This window comes from Pelophylax lessonae (genome assembly GCF_965119305.1).
Source record: "Pelophylax lessonae genome assembly, chromosome: 7".
NCBI classification, from domain to species: Eukaryota; Metazoa; Chordata; class Amphibia; order Anura; family Ranidae; genus Pelophylax; species Pelophylax lessonae.
The window spans coordinates 34,572,786-34,588,439 of NC_138774.1; the positions used below are offsets into that span (position 1 = coordinate 34,572,786).

At 46.2% G+C, this 15,654-nt stretch overlaps 1 protein-coding gene across 1 annotated transcript in view; it reads left to right on the top strand.

Moving 5' to 3' along the window:
- VPS52 (VPS52 subunit of GARP complex) overlaps nt 1-703 on the top strand; it is a 65,080-nt gene extending 64,377 nt beyond the window's left edge. Inside the window, exon 20 of the mRNA XM_082263687.1 lies at nt 372-703. Coding sequence (XP_082119813.1) covers nt 372-518 — 147 coding nt within the window. The 3' untranslated portion in view covers nt 519-703. The remainder of the gene's footprint in view (nt 1-371) is intronic.
- Nucleotides 704-15,654: the final 14,951 nt, after the last annotated feature.

The window sequence follows — 15,654 nt, forward strand, 5'->3', positions numbered from 1 at the left end:
CCTCTGCACAGAGTCCTAACCTCAACTTGATAGAACACCTTTGGGATGAATTTCGTGCGCAGACTGCGAGCCAGGCCTTCTCTCCAACATCAGTGCCTGACCTCACAAATGTGCTTCTGGAAGAATGGTCAAACATTCCCATAGACACACTCCTAAACCTTGTGGACAGCTTTCCCAGGAGAGTTGAAGCTGTTGTAGCTGCAAAGGTTGGGCCAACTTAATATTGAACCCTACGGACTAAGACTGGGATGCCATTAAAGTTCATGTGTGTGTAAAGGCAGGTGTCCCAATACTTTTGACAATATAGTGTAGATAGATAGATGGAATTAGTTGTGCCTCAGTATATAATTATGCACATTGATTTTCTATAGGGGGCACTGACACAGCTAATCCAATACTACCATCGATTCCACAAGATTCTCTCCCAGCCTTCTCTCAGGAATCTCCCGGTTTGCTCCGAGTTAATTAACCTTCATCACTTGATGGTGGAGCTGAAGAAACACAAACCCAACTTCTGAGCTGGAGGTGGCGATGGACGATGCTGCTGGAGAAGCATCTACAATGAAAGAAGGCCTGTAATATAGAGTATGACACTACTGCTGTTATGTGTATAAGTCAGGATTTGTTTGGTTCGTCTTGTGTTCAGAATTAATTTAAAGATTGTCCCTTCTCGTGTTTAATAAAGTCTCTAAAAAATCGACTTTGTTTGGCTTCAGTTCAGAAAACACAGTGACAACTAATTGAATGCAAATGCCACTTGAGGAATAACCTGTAGGACAGAGGCGTAACTAGAACCTTCAGGGCCCCGATGCAAGAAACCATGAAGGGCCCCCCAGTCCTCTGGCCGGGGCCCTTCCCTTCAAGCCTGGGGCTCTTCCCACTAATCCTGGGGCTCTTTACTCTCGTTGCATGGCCTTTAATTATGGTCCCGCAGCAGGATCCTTTCACAAGTTCTGCAGTGGGCCCCTCTCCTGCAATCTTGGGGCCTCCCCACAGTGGTGCAATGCCAGGGCCCGGTCGCAAGTGTGACCTTTGAGATCCTGGAAGTTCACCCACTGGTTTGCTACCGGGCCCCCTGGAGCATGGGGCCCGGTAGCAATTGCAACCCCTGCAACCCCTGTAGTTACGCCCCTGCTGTAGGAGATATTCTAAAGCATGGGTGTCCAACCTTTTGGCTTCTCTGGGCCACATTGAGTGTAGAGAAATTTTCTCGGGCCGCATATAAAATATATACTATAGTTAAGGTATATAAGTAATAAAACGCCGTTGCGCTCTTCCCACGCTGCCTCGACTCCCCCCGCACTAATTTAACACAACTAGAGGATGACCATTGAAATGGAATTAGTATACAGAGGTTTACTTCTTCTGAGAGATATTAAACAAACACTAACCACCATGACCACTTCAGTGATTTGAAGTAGTGATGGTGGTAAGAGTCAGAAACACTGCACATGCTGAGATATTTACAATTATGTGCAGGGGGCTAGTTGCACCCCTAGCACATGTGACTTAGGCAGCCAGAAAATGTCATGTCCTTATTTATACATGTATGAACAAGGACATGACATATTATGACAAAACACAACTACTTATTAAAAAACATATTGCAACAATTTACACACACTGATGCACATACCTTTTCTACTTATTTTGCAGACTGCTGGCGGGTACTGCTGGTGGGTAATGCTGGTCATGCGGGTACTGCTGGAGGAAGCAGCGTCTGCAGTAGAGAGCAGAGCTACTGCTTCCTGTATGGCTCCTGTCACAGGCGGAGTGCATTTCATATCACTCCGCCTGTGACAGAGCCGGAACTATACAGGAAGCAGCGGCTCTGTCATTGACTGCAGACATCTTAAGTTGCACGGCACTTGCAGCCTAGTGCGTGCCCATCCAATGCAGCCTAAACAGTGCCCATCCAATGCAACCTCACCAGCGCATGCCCATCCAATGCAGCTTGATCAGTGCCCATCCAATGCAGCCTCACCAGTGCATGCCCATCAGATGCAGCCACACCAGTGCGTGCCCATCCAATGCAGTTGCAGCCTCTGCCTACAGTTGGTTGGAAGCCACTGTGGCCTTGCCCCCGACTTGACTTCCTTCCTTCCCAGAAAAAAAAAAAATTGTCAGGGGGCAGGTTGGCTACAGTTCCGGGCCGCAGGTTGGACATGCCTGTTCTAAAGCTTTGCAGAGTAAATGAGGTGGATGATAGTTTTTACTTTTGGTATTGTATTTTTTTTTTTAAAGGCTGCTAAAAACTGTTAACTGTAAAAAAAAATAATAAATAAAAATAGGATTTTTTTTTACTCCCCTTAACCACTTGCCGACTGCCTAACGCCGATCTACGTCGGCAGTCAGCCCCTCACAGGCAAAGTGACGTAGGGCTACGTCACTAGCTTGTGAGGGTCTAGGGAGCGAGCACGCACCCCCGGAGGCGCGCTCCCGCGTGGTCACGGACCCCCCCCCCCCCGCGCGTGTGACCAGCGGACCCGATGTCCGCCGGTCCGCCGGTCACTCGGCGATCGGCGGGGGAGAGGGAGAATGTCAGGCAGCTTGTGTAAACAAGCCACCTGTCATTCTCCTCGCTGTAAAGACACTGATCACACGGATCTAGTATGTAGATCCGTTGATCAGTGTCCTTACAGCTCAAGCCACAGCCAATCACAGTAGAAAGCACGCCCCTAGGGATACACACAGCCCCTCCCTCCCAAATAAAGTTAACCCCTTCACTACCAGTGTATTTTTACAGTAACAGTGCATATGTATAGCACTGATTACTGTAGAAATGTCACTGGTAACCCCAAAAGTGTCACAAATGTCAGTCAAGGGTCCGATCTGTCCGCCCCAATGTCGCAGTACCGCAAAAAAAATCGCAGATCGCCGCCATTACGCGTTAAAAAAAAAACAAAAATGACAAAAATCTTTCCCTTTGTTAGTAAACGCGATAACTTTTGCGCAAACCAATCAAAATACGCTTTTTGCGATTTTTTTTTTACCAAACATAGATAGCATAAAACAAATTGGCCGAAAATGTTAAAAAATTTTGATTTTTACATTTTTTTGGGGGGGAATTTCATATAAAAAAATGTGAAAAATATTGCTATTTTTGCAAAATTGACGCTCTTTTTTTGTTTATAGCGCGTGATCAAAAAATCGCACAGGTGATCAAATACCACCAAAAGAAAGCTCTGTTTGTGGGAAAAAAAGGACGCCAAATTTGTTTAGGTACAGCGTCGCACGACCGCGCAATTGTCCGTTAAAGTCACGCAGTGCCGAATCGCAAAATACCCTCTGGTCGGAATGGGGGTAAAATCTTCCGGGGCTTAAGTGGTTAATATCGTGTTCATGCAGTTCATTGAGGGACACAGTCATAAACCTTTGTGTTATACTAGTAGCTACTGGAGGATTGGACACTGGCAAACAAAAACTGTAAGTTAACCCCTCCCACTTACCAGCATGCCTTGGTCTCTCAATGGATTTAAATAAAATGATTTAATGCTGAGTACAAAACTTCTATTTTCCTTTTTGTTCATTGAGGGACAATAGATGTTTTAGACCTTCAGGATGTCCAAAAGCAGTCCAACTGAAGATGAGCACCACAGCAAACGCTAACAGGTCCAACGTAAACAACAGGAACTAGGAACTGCCTCCAGTTCGGGGTGGGAGAGTTTATGGAACCTGGTAAGCCTGAAAGATGGTCTGTCTCAGCCACTTAGATATGGTGGAACAAGAAACCAGGAAGCCCTTCTGGGGCCATCCAGAAGCAGTGGCCGAGAGGTAGACACCCACAGCCCCAACCACATCCAGACATTGGAGAGTGATTTCCTTGTGGTGAACTAGAGCCGGACAAAGGGATGGTAGAACAATGTCCTGGTTAAGGTGAAAGGCAAAGACTACCTTAGGCAAGAAGGAAGCCCCGGGCATCAACACCACCTTGTCTGTATGCAAGAACAAAAATGGTTCTTTGCAAGATAAAGCAGCCAGTTCAGACAGTCGCAGAGGTGATGGCTACAAGGAAAAAAACCTTGTAGGTAAGAATAGGGAGAGGAAGGTGTCTGGTTAAAACAACGATTTCTGAAGTGCAAAATGGATGCACGTGTAAGAGCAACATGGGAGGCCCCAGCACAAAGGTCTCAATCCTAAAGGTCTTCTAATTAAAAGGCCCAATGATCCCTAAAACAAAATCGAAGGTGCAGATTCTTGACCTTTGCTGAGAGACAAACATTTGTCCAGACCCAACCGCAGGAAATAGAGGACCCGTGCCATGGAGAAACATTTAGTATTTCATATCACCTCATTGTTTACACAGTGGTGCACGTCCTGTATTCCACACTACCTCATTCTGTGCACTGTGCTGTACATTCCCTATTCCATATCTCCTCATTCTGTGCACTGTGCTGTACATTCCCTATTCCATATCTCCTCATTCTGTGCACTGTGCTGTACATTCCCTATTCCATATCTCCTCATTCTGTGCACTGTGCTGTACATTCCCTATTCCACACTACCTCATTCTGTGCATTGTGCTGTACATTCCCTATTCCATATCTCCTCATTCTGTGCACTGTGCTGTACATTCCCTATTCCACACTACCTCATTCTGTGCACTGTGCTGTACATTCCCTATTCCACACTACCTCATTCTGTGCACTGTGCTGTACATTCCCTATTCCACACTACCTCATTCTGTGCACTGTGCTGTACATTCCCTATTCCACACTACCTCATTCTGTGCACTGTGCTGTACATTCCCTATTCCACATCTCATTCTGTGCACTGTGCTATACATTCCCTATTCCATAGCTCCTCATTCTGTGCACTGTGCTGTACATTCCCTATTCCACATCTCATTCTGTGCACTGTGCTATACATTCCCTATTCCAGTGATGGCGAACCTTGGCACCCCAGATGTTCTGGAACTACATTTCCCATGATGCTCATGCACTCTGCAGTGTGGTTGAGCATCATGGGAAATGTAGTTCTGAAACATCTGGGGTGCCAAGGTTCGCCATCACTGCCCTATTCCATAGCTCCTCATTCTGTGCACTGTGCTGTACATTCCCTATTCCACACTACCTCATTCTGTGCACTGTGCTGTACATTCCCTATTCCACATCTCATTCTGTGAGCTGTGCTGTACACTCCCTATTCCACATCTCCTCACCCTGTGCACTGTGCTGTAAATTCCCTATTCCACATCTCCTCATTCTGTGCACTGTGCTGTATATTCCCTATTCCACATCTCCTCACTCTGTGCACTGTGCTGTACATTCCCCTATTTCACATCTCCTCACTCTGTGCACTGTGCTGTATATTCCCTATTCCACATCTCCTCACTCTGTGCACTCTGCTGTATATTCCCTATTCCACATTAGCTCACTATGTGCACTGTGCTGTACATTCCCTATTCCACATCTCCTCATTCTGTGCACTGTGCTGTACATTCCCTATTCCACATCTCCTCACTCTGTGCACTGTGCTGTATATTCCCTATTTCACATCTCCTCACTCTGTGCACTGTGCTGTACTTTCCCTATTCCACACTACCTCATTCTGTGCACTGTGCTGTATATTCCCTATTTCACATCTCCTCACTCTGTGCACTGTGCTGTACATTCCCTATTCCACACTACCTCATTCTGTGCACTGTGCTGTATATTCCCTATTTCACATCTCCTGATTTTGTGCACTGTGCTGTACATTCCCTATTCCACATCTCATTCTGTGCACTGTGTTGTACATTCCATATTTCACATCTCATTCTGTGCACTGTGCTGTACATTCCCTATTCCACATCTCCTTCTGTGCACAGTGCTGTACATTTCCTATTCCACATCTCATTCTGTGCACTGTGCTGTATATTCCCTATTCCACATCTCATTCTGTGCACTGTGCTGTATATTCCCTATTCCACATCTCCTCATTCTGTGCACCGTGCTGTACATTCCCTATTCCACACTACCTCATACTGTGCTATACATTCCCTATTCCACATCTCATTCTGTGCACAGTGCTGTACATTCCCTATTCCTCATCACCTCATTCTGTGCACTGTGCTGTACATTCCCTATTCCACATCACCTCATTCTGTGCACTGTGCTGTACATTCTCTGTTCCACATCTAATTCTGTGCACTGTGCTGTACATTCCCTATTCCTCATCACCTCATTCTGTGCACTGTGCTGTACATTCCCTATTCCACATCTCCTCATTCTGTGCACTGTGCTGTACATTCCCTATTCCACATCTCCTCATTCTGTGCACCGTGCTGTACATTCCCTATTCCACATCTCATTCTGTGCACAGTGCTGTACATTCCCTATTCCTCATCACCTCATTCTGTGCACTGTGCTGTACATTCCCTATTCTACATCTCCTCATTCTGTGCACCGTGCTGTACATTCCCTATTCCACACTACCTCATACTGTGCTATACATTCCCTATTCCACATCTCATTCTGTGCACAGTGCTGTACATTCCCTATTCCTCATCACCTCATTCTGTGCACTGTGCTGTACATTCCCTATTCCACATCACCTCATTCTGTGCACTGTGCTGTACATTCCATGTTCCACATCTAATTCTGTGCACTGTGCTGTACATTCCCTATTCCTCATCACCTCATTCTGTGCACTGTGCTGTACATTCCCTATTCCACATCTCCTCATTCTGTGCACTGTGCTGTACATTCCCTATTCCACATCTCCTCATTCTGTGCACCGTGCTGTACATTCCCTATTCCACATCTCATTCTGTGCACAGTGCTGTACATTCCCTATTCCTCATCACCTCATTCTGTGCACTGTGCTGTACATTCCGTATTCTACATCTCCTCATTCTGTGCACTGTGCTGTACATTCCCTATTCCACATCTCATTCTGTGCACTGTGCTGTACATTCTCTGTTCCACACCTCCTCGCTCTGTGCTATACATTCCCTATTAAAAATGCCTAATTCTGTACCTCATGTGCTATATACCCTATTCCATGCAAACTCATTCTGTACGCCATGCTGTGCATTCCCTTTTCCAAAACACATAATACTGTACACTATGCTGTACATTCCCTGTTTCCCAAGTTTTTGTGAACTTGGCCCAATTGCTTTTATTTTAAAAAGACTTTCCAACTTCAAACGTTATTTTCCAGCCCCCGGACTTTACCTCTCCTACACTGAAAAACAAATTAAAAAGTGAAGAAAATGTATTGGAATATAACTTCCCCCCCCCCCCCAAATTGTACAATAACACAGCAGGTAAATACAATGGGCACATAAAAGCCATGTTTACTGGAAACATTTAAAAAGAAAGGAAGAACCATATCCAGATCCTTTACTATTTACCGTGGCACTTGACAGGGCTGTCCACTTTCCCCACTATTTGCCCTTCCTTTAGAACCCCTAGCACAGCATCTTAGAGTTTCCCCAGGCTTACAAGGAATGTCAGGGGAGGACTGGGAAGGGGGGGCAGGGTGGCAATTGCCCCCTGGGCCACTCTGATGCCGGTAAAAAGGCCGCACTCAGGGCTGGATTAATGTAGGGGCAAGACTCTGTACACAGCTGGCGATCACCGATACACAATGTTATATTTGCAGAGCTGCAGCAGAGCGGTATGAGTATGCAGAGTACGCTCCTAAACCCGGCTGGCACAATACTAACACAGTCACTTCCCTGTCAGGCAAAGTGATCTCTGCCTGACAGGGGCTTCCTAGGCCCCGCCTGGCGTGATGTCATGTATTTTTGTTAAACCTCCTTTGTTGCTATTAACCTTAAATTATGTTACCACATTGCACCATGTTTGTCTTGCTTCATAACAAATATCTGTTATAAAACCAGGTTGGCATGGATGGTGAACTGATTTGATGGTTCAATGGGCCACTTGACTGGACTTGCCCCCCAGGCCTAAGGCTGCCAGCCCTCCCCTGAGGAATGTGGATTGGATCGTTAGAAGAACGAGGATCACTGTATGCAGATGATATGCTGCTTTATCTATCCAATCTTCACATCACCATTCCTGTGGTGTTAAGGCTTATTACTGGTTTTGGGACTTTCTCTGTGTTTAGGGTAAATTGGGCCAGGTCAAGCGTGCTCTCCGTGGATCCCGACATCCCATTTGATCTTCCTCCAAATTGCCTCCTACAACTTACCTCCTCGTTCAAATATTTAGGAGTTACAGTGCAATTACCTGTCTCCACTTATTTTGCAAATAATCTTGTACCCTGCATAACATCCTTCAAGAACAAATTGGTAAATTGGAACAATTTGCCTTTGACTCTGATGGGTAGGGTCAATCTCTTTAAAATGGTTTTCCTCCCTAAATTCTTGTATATTTTGGCCAGTTGTCCGGTCTACAACTAAGAGGCTATCTAAGAGGCTCTTTCAGAAGATTGACTCTCTCTTATCATAACTTATGTCATCCTAAGAACCCTAGAATTTTTTTTGGAGACGCTACAGTTGCCTACGAATCAGGGTGGGTTGGCCCTACCAAATTTAAGACTACTACTACGCAACCCAATTGGTTTACATACACTGGTGGCTCTTCATACACCACGGCTGAAGCGGTGTGTATGAAGAGCCACCAGTGTATGTAAACCAATTGCATTGCTTAGTAGTAGTCTTAAATTTGGTAGGGACAACCCACCCTGATTCGTTGACAACTGTAGCATCTCTAGAGAAATTCAAGGGTTCATAGGAAGCCATAGGACACCGCGGCTGAAGCTGCATTACTCTCCTCCTATGAGACCCTCACTAATCTGATCTATTGGAAACATGTTCAGGTTGATGATGGTGGGGACATGGCAAACACTTCTTTAAAAATATACAGGCGATGCATTTCCCTGGTACCAGATAACTCAGATTCGATCTTGCCTAATCATCCAATTTGGTTTAATTCAACTCTTCCCCATTTTTTTTATTTTTCTGATGCATTGGGCATTGACAGGATTGAAATATGTACACCAACAATATGCTTAGGGCCAATTTAAATTTTTTAGTATGTTGCAGCAAGAATTTGGAATACCCTGATCTTGGCTATTTAGATACTTCCAATTAAGGCATGTGGCCAGGGTTCAGCTAGGCTGCTAGGGCTTAATGGGATTCACTTTCAGAATTCTACTCTTGAAAAGGCCTTATTACAGTCGGTACATACAGGTTTGATCTCCCCCTACTACACTGTTCTTATACAATATTGATCAGATAGGCTGCAGATGCTGAAGGCTCGCTGGATGTTAGATATCCTAGATCTCTCTAAAGAAACCTGGGAAGAACTACTTAATACATACTTTGTCACCACTATCTCAGCTAGAGACAGAATGATACAATTGTGCATATTTCACAGGATTTATTACACACCACTCCGGCTTTTCCAAATGCATAAACGGGACAGTCCTGTATTTTTTTTTCTATTTTTTTTTAAGCCCGTAGCGTGTGAAACACACTCAAAAGACTTCACCCGGTGCATAAAAAAGTGCACACACACAAACGTGAGGAACACAAAAAGTGCACAGGGTGTGCGAAACAAATGGTCTTCCCTCCGAAAAGGTAGGACCCAAACCTCGATCCCCCGGGGCGCAAGACTCCTGACAGGGATTTAAGGTACTCATGGTCTGTCTGGCCGAAACCAGACTGACCCCATTCTTCAGGGGGCCTGCCGAAACAGCCCACCCCGAGTACTAAGTGGGGCTCCCCCGAAGGGAGACCCCATGGGAGAGGGCGAACTAAGCCAAAAGGCCATATCCACCCCCTCCCAACACTCAAGGCAGGGCCCGAGGACCCACACCCTACAAGTCGTGCAAAAAAAGAAAACAAAGGTGACAAACTACAAAGAAAAAGAGACAAACAAAACAAAGAGTGGGGGAAGGGGAAGTGGGGAAAGTGCTATGGTGCCATGTGAGGAACCAAGGCAGGCCTTCCAGCCGGAATAAAAAATTCCTCTGGTGCAAGCCAAAAGGCCTGTCCCAAGAGGCAGGTGCGAAAAAGGTGTGCATAGTGCAGTGACCAAGGTGCCAAAATAACTCAGGCAAGCTGCCCCTCACCAGTGAGAAATTAAGGCACCCCTGGGCTGCCACCCCAGGGGCACATACACTACGGGCTTTTTCTATCCCGGCCCAAAGGCCAGACCGAGTGTAGCCCTATCCCATCAGGAGGCATCAGAATTTTAGACAGCTTAGGGAGAGCCTGCCTTCAACTGGGGACAAGCCTTTGCAAGGCCAGATTCAACCCAGGAGGAAAGGTTCCCCCACCACCATCCGCCATTCCTTACCAATCACATCCAGGAGCAGTACTAACCGGAAAACTGGCGAAACCGGCTTTCCCGCTCCCTTCAAACTGACAGGGGCGGGCCCATTCAAATCAGGAAGGCAATGGAACCATCCGGCTTTCTCTGGTTTGGCCTACTCCGGTCCTCCAGTTACGCCCAGAGCGCCCCAGTTAACTTCGGCCACCACCGATACTAACCTTCCGGCTCCATACCAACACTGATAAGAACAGATACTACACTTGATCTTAGCCAAAAGGCCGAGAAGCGGGACAGTCCTGCCATAAGTGCCAGATAGATTCAGGGAATCTGCTCCATATATTATGGAGTTGTGAAAAAATACACCCATTTTGGTCTAATCTTATTCAATTTATAGCCACTAAGTTTGATTTTCCTAATGTGTTCAGCCCAAAATGGTGTATATTAGGGATGTTGGAGGAAATTACATAACTAACCTAAGTTTGTGTCAAAAACAATTCCTGTGCTTTTTATTATTTTATGCCACGAAAACCGTAATACTACAATGGATATATTCTACAGTAATCTCCCTTAATCAATGGAAGTCCTTGATTAATCAGGTATTACCGCTATATAAACTCACTTACGAGGCTAGGGGTGCCCGCGTAAATTTGATAAGATATGGGGGCCCTTGGACAGAACTTGTTGGCACATTGCCTGAGGCTTAGGAACTCTTAGCCCCCGTTCACATTAGGTCGCTCTGACTTCGGGGGCAACTTGTGAAGTCGCGTGCAGCGCGACTTTGGCGCGACTTGTACAGACTTCATAACATGAATGTCTATGCAAGTCGCCCCGAAGTAGTACAGGACCCTTTTTCTAAGTCGGAGCGACTTGTGTCGCTCCTATTAGAACCGGTCCTGTACTACTCAATGGACCCGACGGTGCGCGACTTGCCAGGCTGACCAAGTCGCCTGGCAAGTCGTAATAGTGTGAACCGGCTCTTATGGATTTAATACGTGAGAGGAGAGTTGACTATACTTAGATACGGCTTACTAGCTGCTGTCTTTCTTCTTGTTAAGCCATATGATATACTTATCAAGTCAGGCATTATCTCCACAGCCTTCTATATGTATAGGTGTACTGTTTATTTAAGTTTTGTTTGGTTCTCTGTTATATGATAGGATTGTCTTTTATAATATGGAACATTTCTGACTGATTGTTGAATAATATTTTCTGTGCCCTCTTTGTACATGTTCCTGATAAAATTGTGTTGTTAAAAAATGACAATAAAAAAGTTAAAATAAATAAATAAATAAAGAAAGAAAGAAAACAGTTGCTTCATACAAAGAGATGATCAGTACAAAGACAGGAATAGGACACCAGAACAAAGATGGGGTTGGGGTTGTCATCAGAACAAAGATGGGGTTGGTGCTCTATTGACTTCCTTTAGTATCCTCCTGATACAATGCAAGGCAGAATGGTGTTTGAAGTGACAGGTTCTCTTCTAAGAAGAATACCAATCCCCACCTAGTGGTACTTATTTTACCCATGTCCCTTTCACCCTTCTGAGTCTTAATCCTGTGTAAGCTCTATGTCAGTTGGTGTTAAAGCTTGTACAGGTTTTAACTTCCTTCTTCTCAGGTGACAATGTTTGGGTCTGGCTATTAGCCAATCAGAAATGAGCACTTCGTCCTGGGAGAAGGAGGTCCCATGCTACGTTCTGCCTGTAAGCACTATGTATATACTAAGAACTCCAGCGGGAGTGGTTAGAAGACAGTATCAGCAGATGGGTTTTTCTTCCCATTGAAGAGAACTTTGACCTGAGTGGGCATAGTGACCGATTCTCCTAAATCTTGGCTTAAACATTCTACAAACCAAATAACAACAAATTAAATGGAACCTATGAGGATGGTTTAGTTGTGTTGACACAGCGAGGGCTCAAATAAAGCACTCAGGTTTGCCATGGACCACATTTCTTGAAAGGCCAGTCTAAAGCCTCGTACACACGCAACAAATTTCCGCCGACCGGTCGTCCGTCTTTTGTCCAGAGTGGTGTGTGTTGGTTGGAATGTGCCTAGACTGCACACAAATTTTCCCGCTTGACAGAATTCGACTTCAGAAGTGATGTCATGTGTTGGATTGCTTTCTTTGTGTTCTTTCCTTTCTGAGCATGCCTAGTCTTGCTCATAAGATTTTTCCCCATCGAAATCTGTACTAATGAGACGAAAATTGGACATGTTTTGAAGGTCGACAAAAATTATATAGCCTGCACACCAGGATTTTTTCGGCCGAAAAGTCGGAGTTGGTTGTCGGAAGAACCATACTAACAAGCCAAAAATCAGCAGATCGGTCGGCGGACGAAATTTACCAGCCGAATTTCAACTCGTGTGTACAGGGCTTAAGATACGGATTACTAGCTGCTGTCTTTCTTCCTGTTAAGCCATATGATATACTTATCAAACTCAGGCATTATCTCCGCAGCCTTCTATATGTATAGGTGTACTGTTTATTTACGTTTTGTTTGGCTCTCTGTTATATGATAGGATTGTCTTTTATAATATGGAACATTTTTGACTGATTGTTGAATAATTTTTTTCTGTGCCCTCTTTGTACATGTTACTGATAAAATTGTGTTGTTAAAAAATGACAATAAAAACAATTAAAAAAGAAAGAAAGAAAGAAAACAGTTGCTCCATACAAACAGATGATCAGTACAAAGACAGGAATAGGACACCAGAACAAAGATGGGGTTGGGGTTGTCCTCAGAACAAAGATGGGGTTGGTGCTCTATTGACTTCCTTTATTATCCTGATACAATACAAGGCAGAATGGTGTTTGAAGTGACAGGTTCTCTTCTAGGAAGAATACCAATCCCCACCTAGTGCTACTTATTTTACCCATGTCCCTTTCACCCTCCTGAGTCTGAATCCTGTGTAAGCTCTATGTCAGTTGGTATTAAAGCTTGTACAGGGTTTAACTTCCTCCTTCTCAGGAGACAATGTTTGGGTCTGGCTATAAGCCAATCAGAAATTAGCACTTCATCCTGGGAGAAGGAGGCCCCATGCTCCATCCTGCCTGTAAGCACTATGTATATACTAAGAACTCCAGTGGGAATGGTTAGAAGACAGTATCAGCAGATGGGTTTTTCTTCCCATTTAAGAGAACTTTGACCTGAGTGGGCATAGTGACAGATTCTCCTAAATCTTGGCTTAAACATTCTACAAACCAAATAGCAACAAACTTAAATGGAACCTATTAAGATGGTTGTGTTGTGTTGACACAACGAGGGCTCAAATAAAGCACTCCGGTTTGCCATTGACCACATTTCTTGAAAGGCCAGTCTAAAGCCCCGTACACACGCAACGAATTTCCGCTGACCGGTTGTCCGTCTTTGTCCAGAGTGCGTGTCCGTTGGTTGGAATGTGCTCTAGACTGCACACGAATTTTCCCGCACTACAGAATTCTATTTCAGAAGTGATGTCATGTGTTGGATTGCTTTCTTTGTGTTCTTTCATCTCTGAGCATGCCTAGTCTTGCTCATAAGATTTTTCCCCATCGAAATCTGTACTAATGAGACCAGGGCCAGTGCAAGGATTTTTGACACCCTAGGCTAAATCAAATTTTGCCCCCCCCCCTTGGCTCTGCCCCTGACTGCACCCCTTTCCCCTGCCCATGTATACGGTGTAGTTGGCAGGGGTCAGGAGTGTGTAATGCACAGAATGCAGGGGAGTGCAGGGTTGCGGGGCGCGCTACATAAAGAGTGCAGGGTTCTCTTCGGACTGATTGCAGGGTTGAGGGGTGCGCTAGGTACTGAGGGGGAGGGGGGAGGAGAGGAGGGGTGGATGGAGAGGGGGGGGGGAGTGGATGGAGAGGAGGGGGGATGAGAGGAGGAGGGTGGATGGAGAAGGGGGGGTGGATGGAGAGGAGGGTGGAGGAGGAGGAGGGTGGAGGTGGAGGGGGGATGGAGAGGAGGGGGGGAGAGGGGGGTGGATGGATGGATGGAGAGCAGGGGAGGAGAGGGGGTGGATGGATGGATGGAGATTAGGGGGGAGAGGGGTGTGGATGGATGGAGAGGGGGTGGATGGATGGATGGAGAGGAGGGGGGAGAGGGGATGGATGGATGGAGAAGAGGGGGGTGGATGGAGAGAAGGGGGGGAGTGGATGAAGAGGAGGAGGGAGGAGGAGGGGGGTGGATGGAGAGGAGGGAAGTGAGAGAGACCCCTGCACTGTCTGCAGCCCCTGTCTGTAGGAAGGTGTATGTGACACAGACAGTACAGTACCTTCCATACCAGCAGTGGGCAGGTCCCATTCTCGTAGCTGGCTGAGGACAGGTCGTGGAGCTGCTTTTCCAGGGGATCCGTTTGCAGGCAGATGCAGCTGTCCCTGGCTGCCTGCACTTCCTGCCCATCCTCGTTCTTCGGCCCCGGCAGCCTGTCCATCGGTCCTGGGAGGTCCCGCTCTCGGTGCTCTTCCTCCCCACCGCCGCTGCCTCCTGGACCCGGGTGGAGCCTGAACTGCTATTGGCTACTCCCGTTGCTGGAATAGTCCTATTGAGAGCCATAGGAGAGGCTACAACATGGCACCCTCAGCGCTTTGTTCTCTAGTAGCCGCTTAGAGACGATGAAGATTTCCGATGCTGGAGCCCGCTCAGCAGTCTGACTCACTCAGCTCAAAAGCGTCCAGGCGGGCGCCGGCACAGCGCAGCATGAGGGGCGCCGCCCGCACCCACCAGTCCATACTTATTCCGGGACCTGGCGCCCCCTGCTGAGTTGCGCCCTAGGCGACTGCCTGGGTCGCCTTACAGGTAGCGCCGGCCCTGAATGAGACGAAAATCGGACGTGTTTTGACGGTCGACAAAAATTATATAGCCTGCACACCAGGATTTTTTTGGCCGAAAAGTCGGAGTCGGTTGTCGGAAGCACCATACTAACAAACTAAAAATCGGCAGATCGGTCGTCGGACAAAATTTCCCAGCCGAATTTCTACTCGTGTGTACAGGGCTTAAGTGAAGAGCCCTCCTGCAGCATCACGTGCATGCTGACAGGTTTCAACGGGAACAGTGGTTGCACGACTTTGTAAAAGCACTGGCTTTCCCTGGCTCCTGAATACTATCATTACAGATTAAGGATTTTCAGATTATCTATCTATAATTGCAGAAAAAAATAAACTTTTAGTTTTGGAAAGAATAGGGAAAGGTTAGAACCCCTACCAGTTTTTTTTTTAATTGAGGTCAGTTTGTACCTGCTGGGAAGTTTCATCCTCTGGGTTGAATTTCTCATAAAAATAAGAAAGTGATGAGAAATCCAATCCAACTTTCAAAACTCTGGGGTCAGGGCAAAGGCCGCCTACCAAGGTCAGCAGCCTGACATGAGGCTAGTCATCGTATGTTATCTGCATGAAAAAAGGCGGCTGAGAGGGCAGCAATACTAAGAGGTCTGATGACATCTGA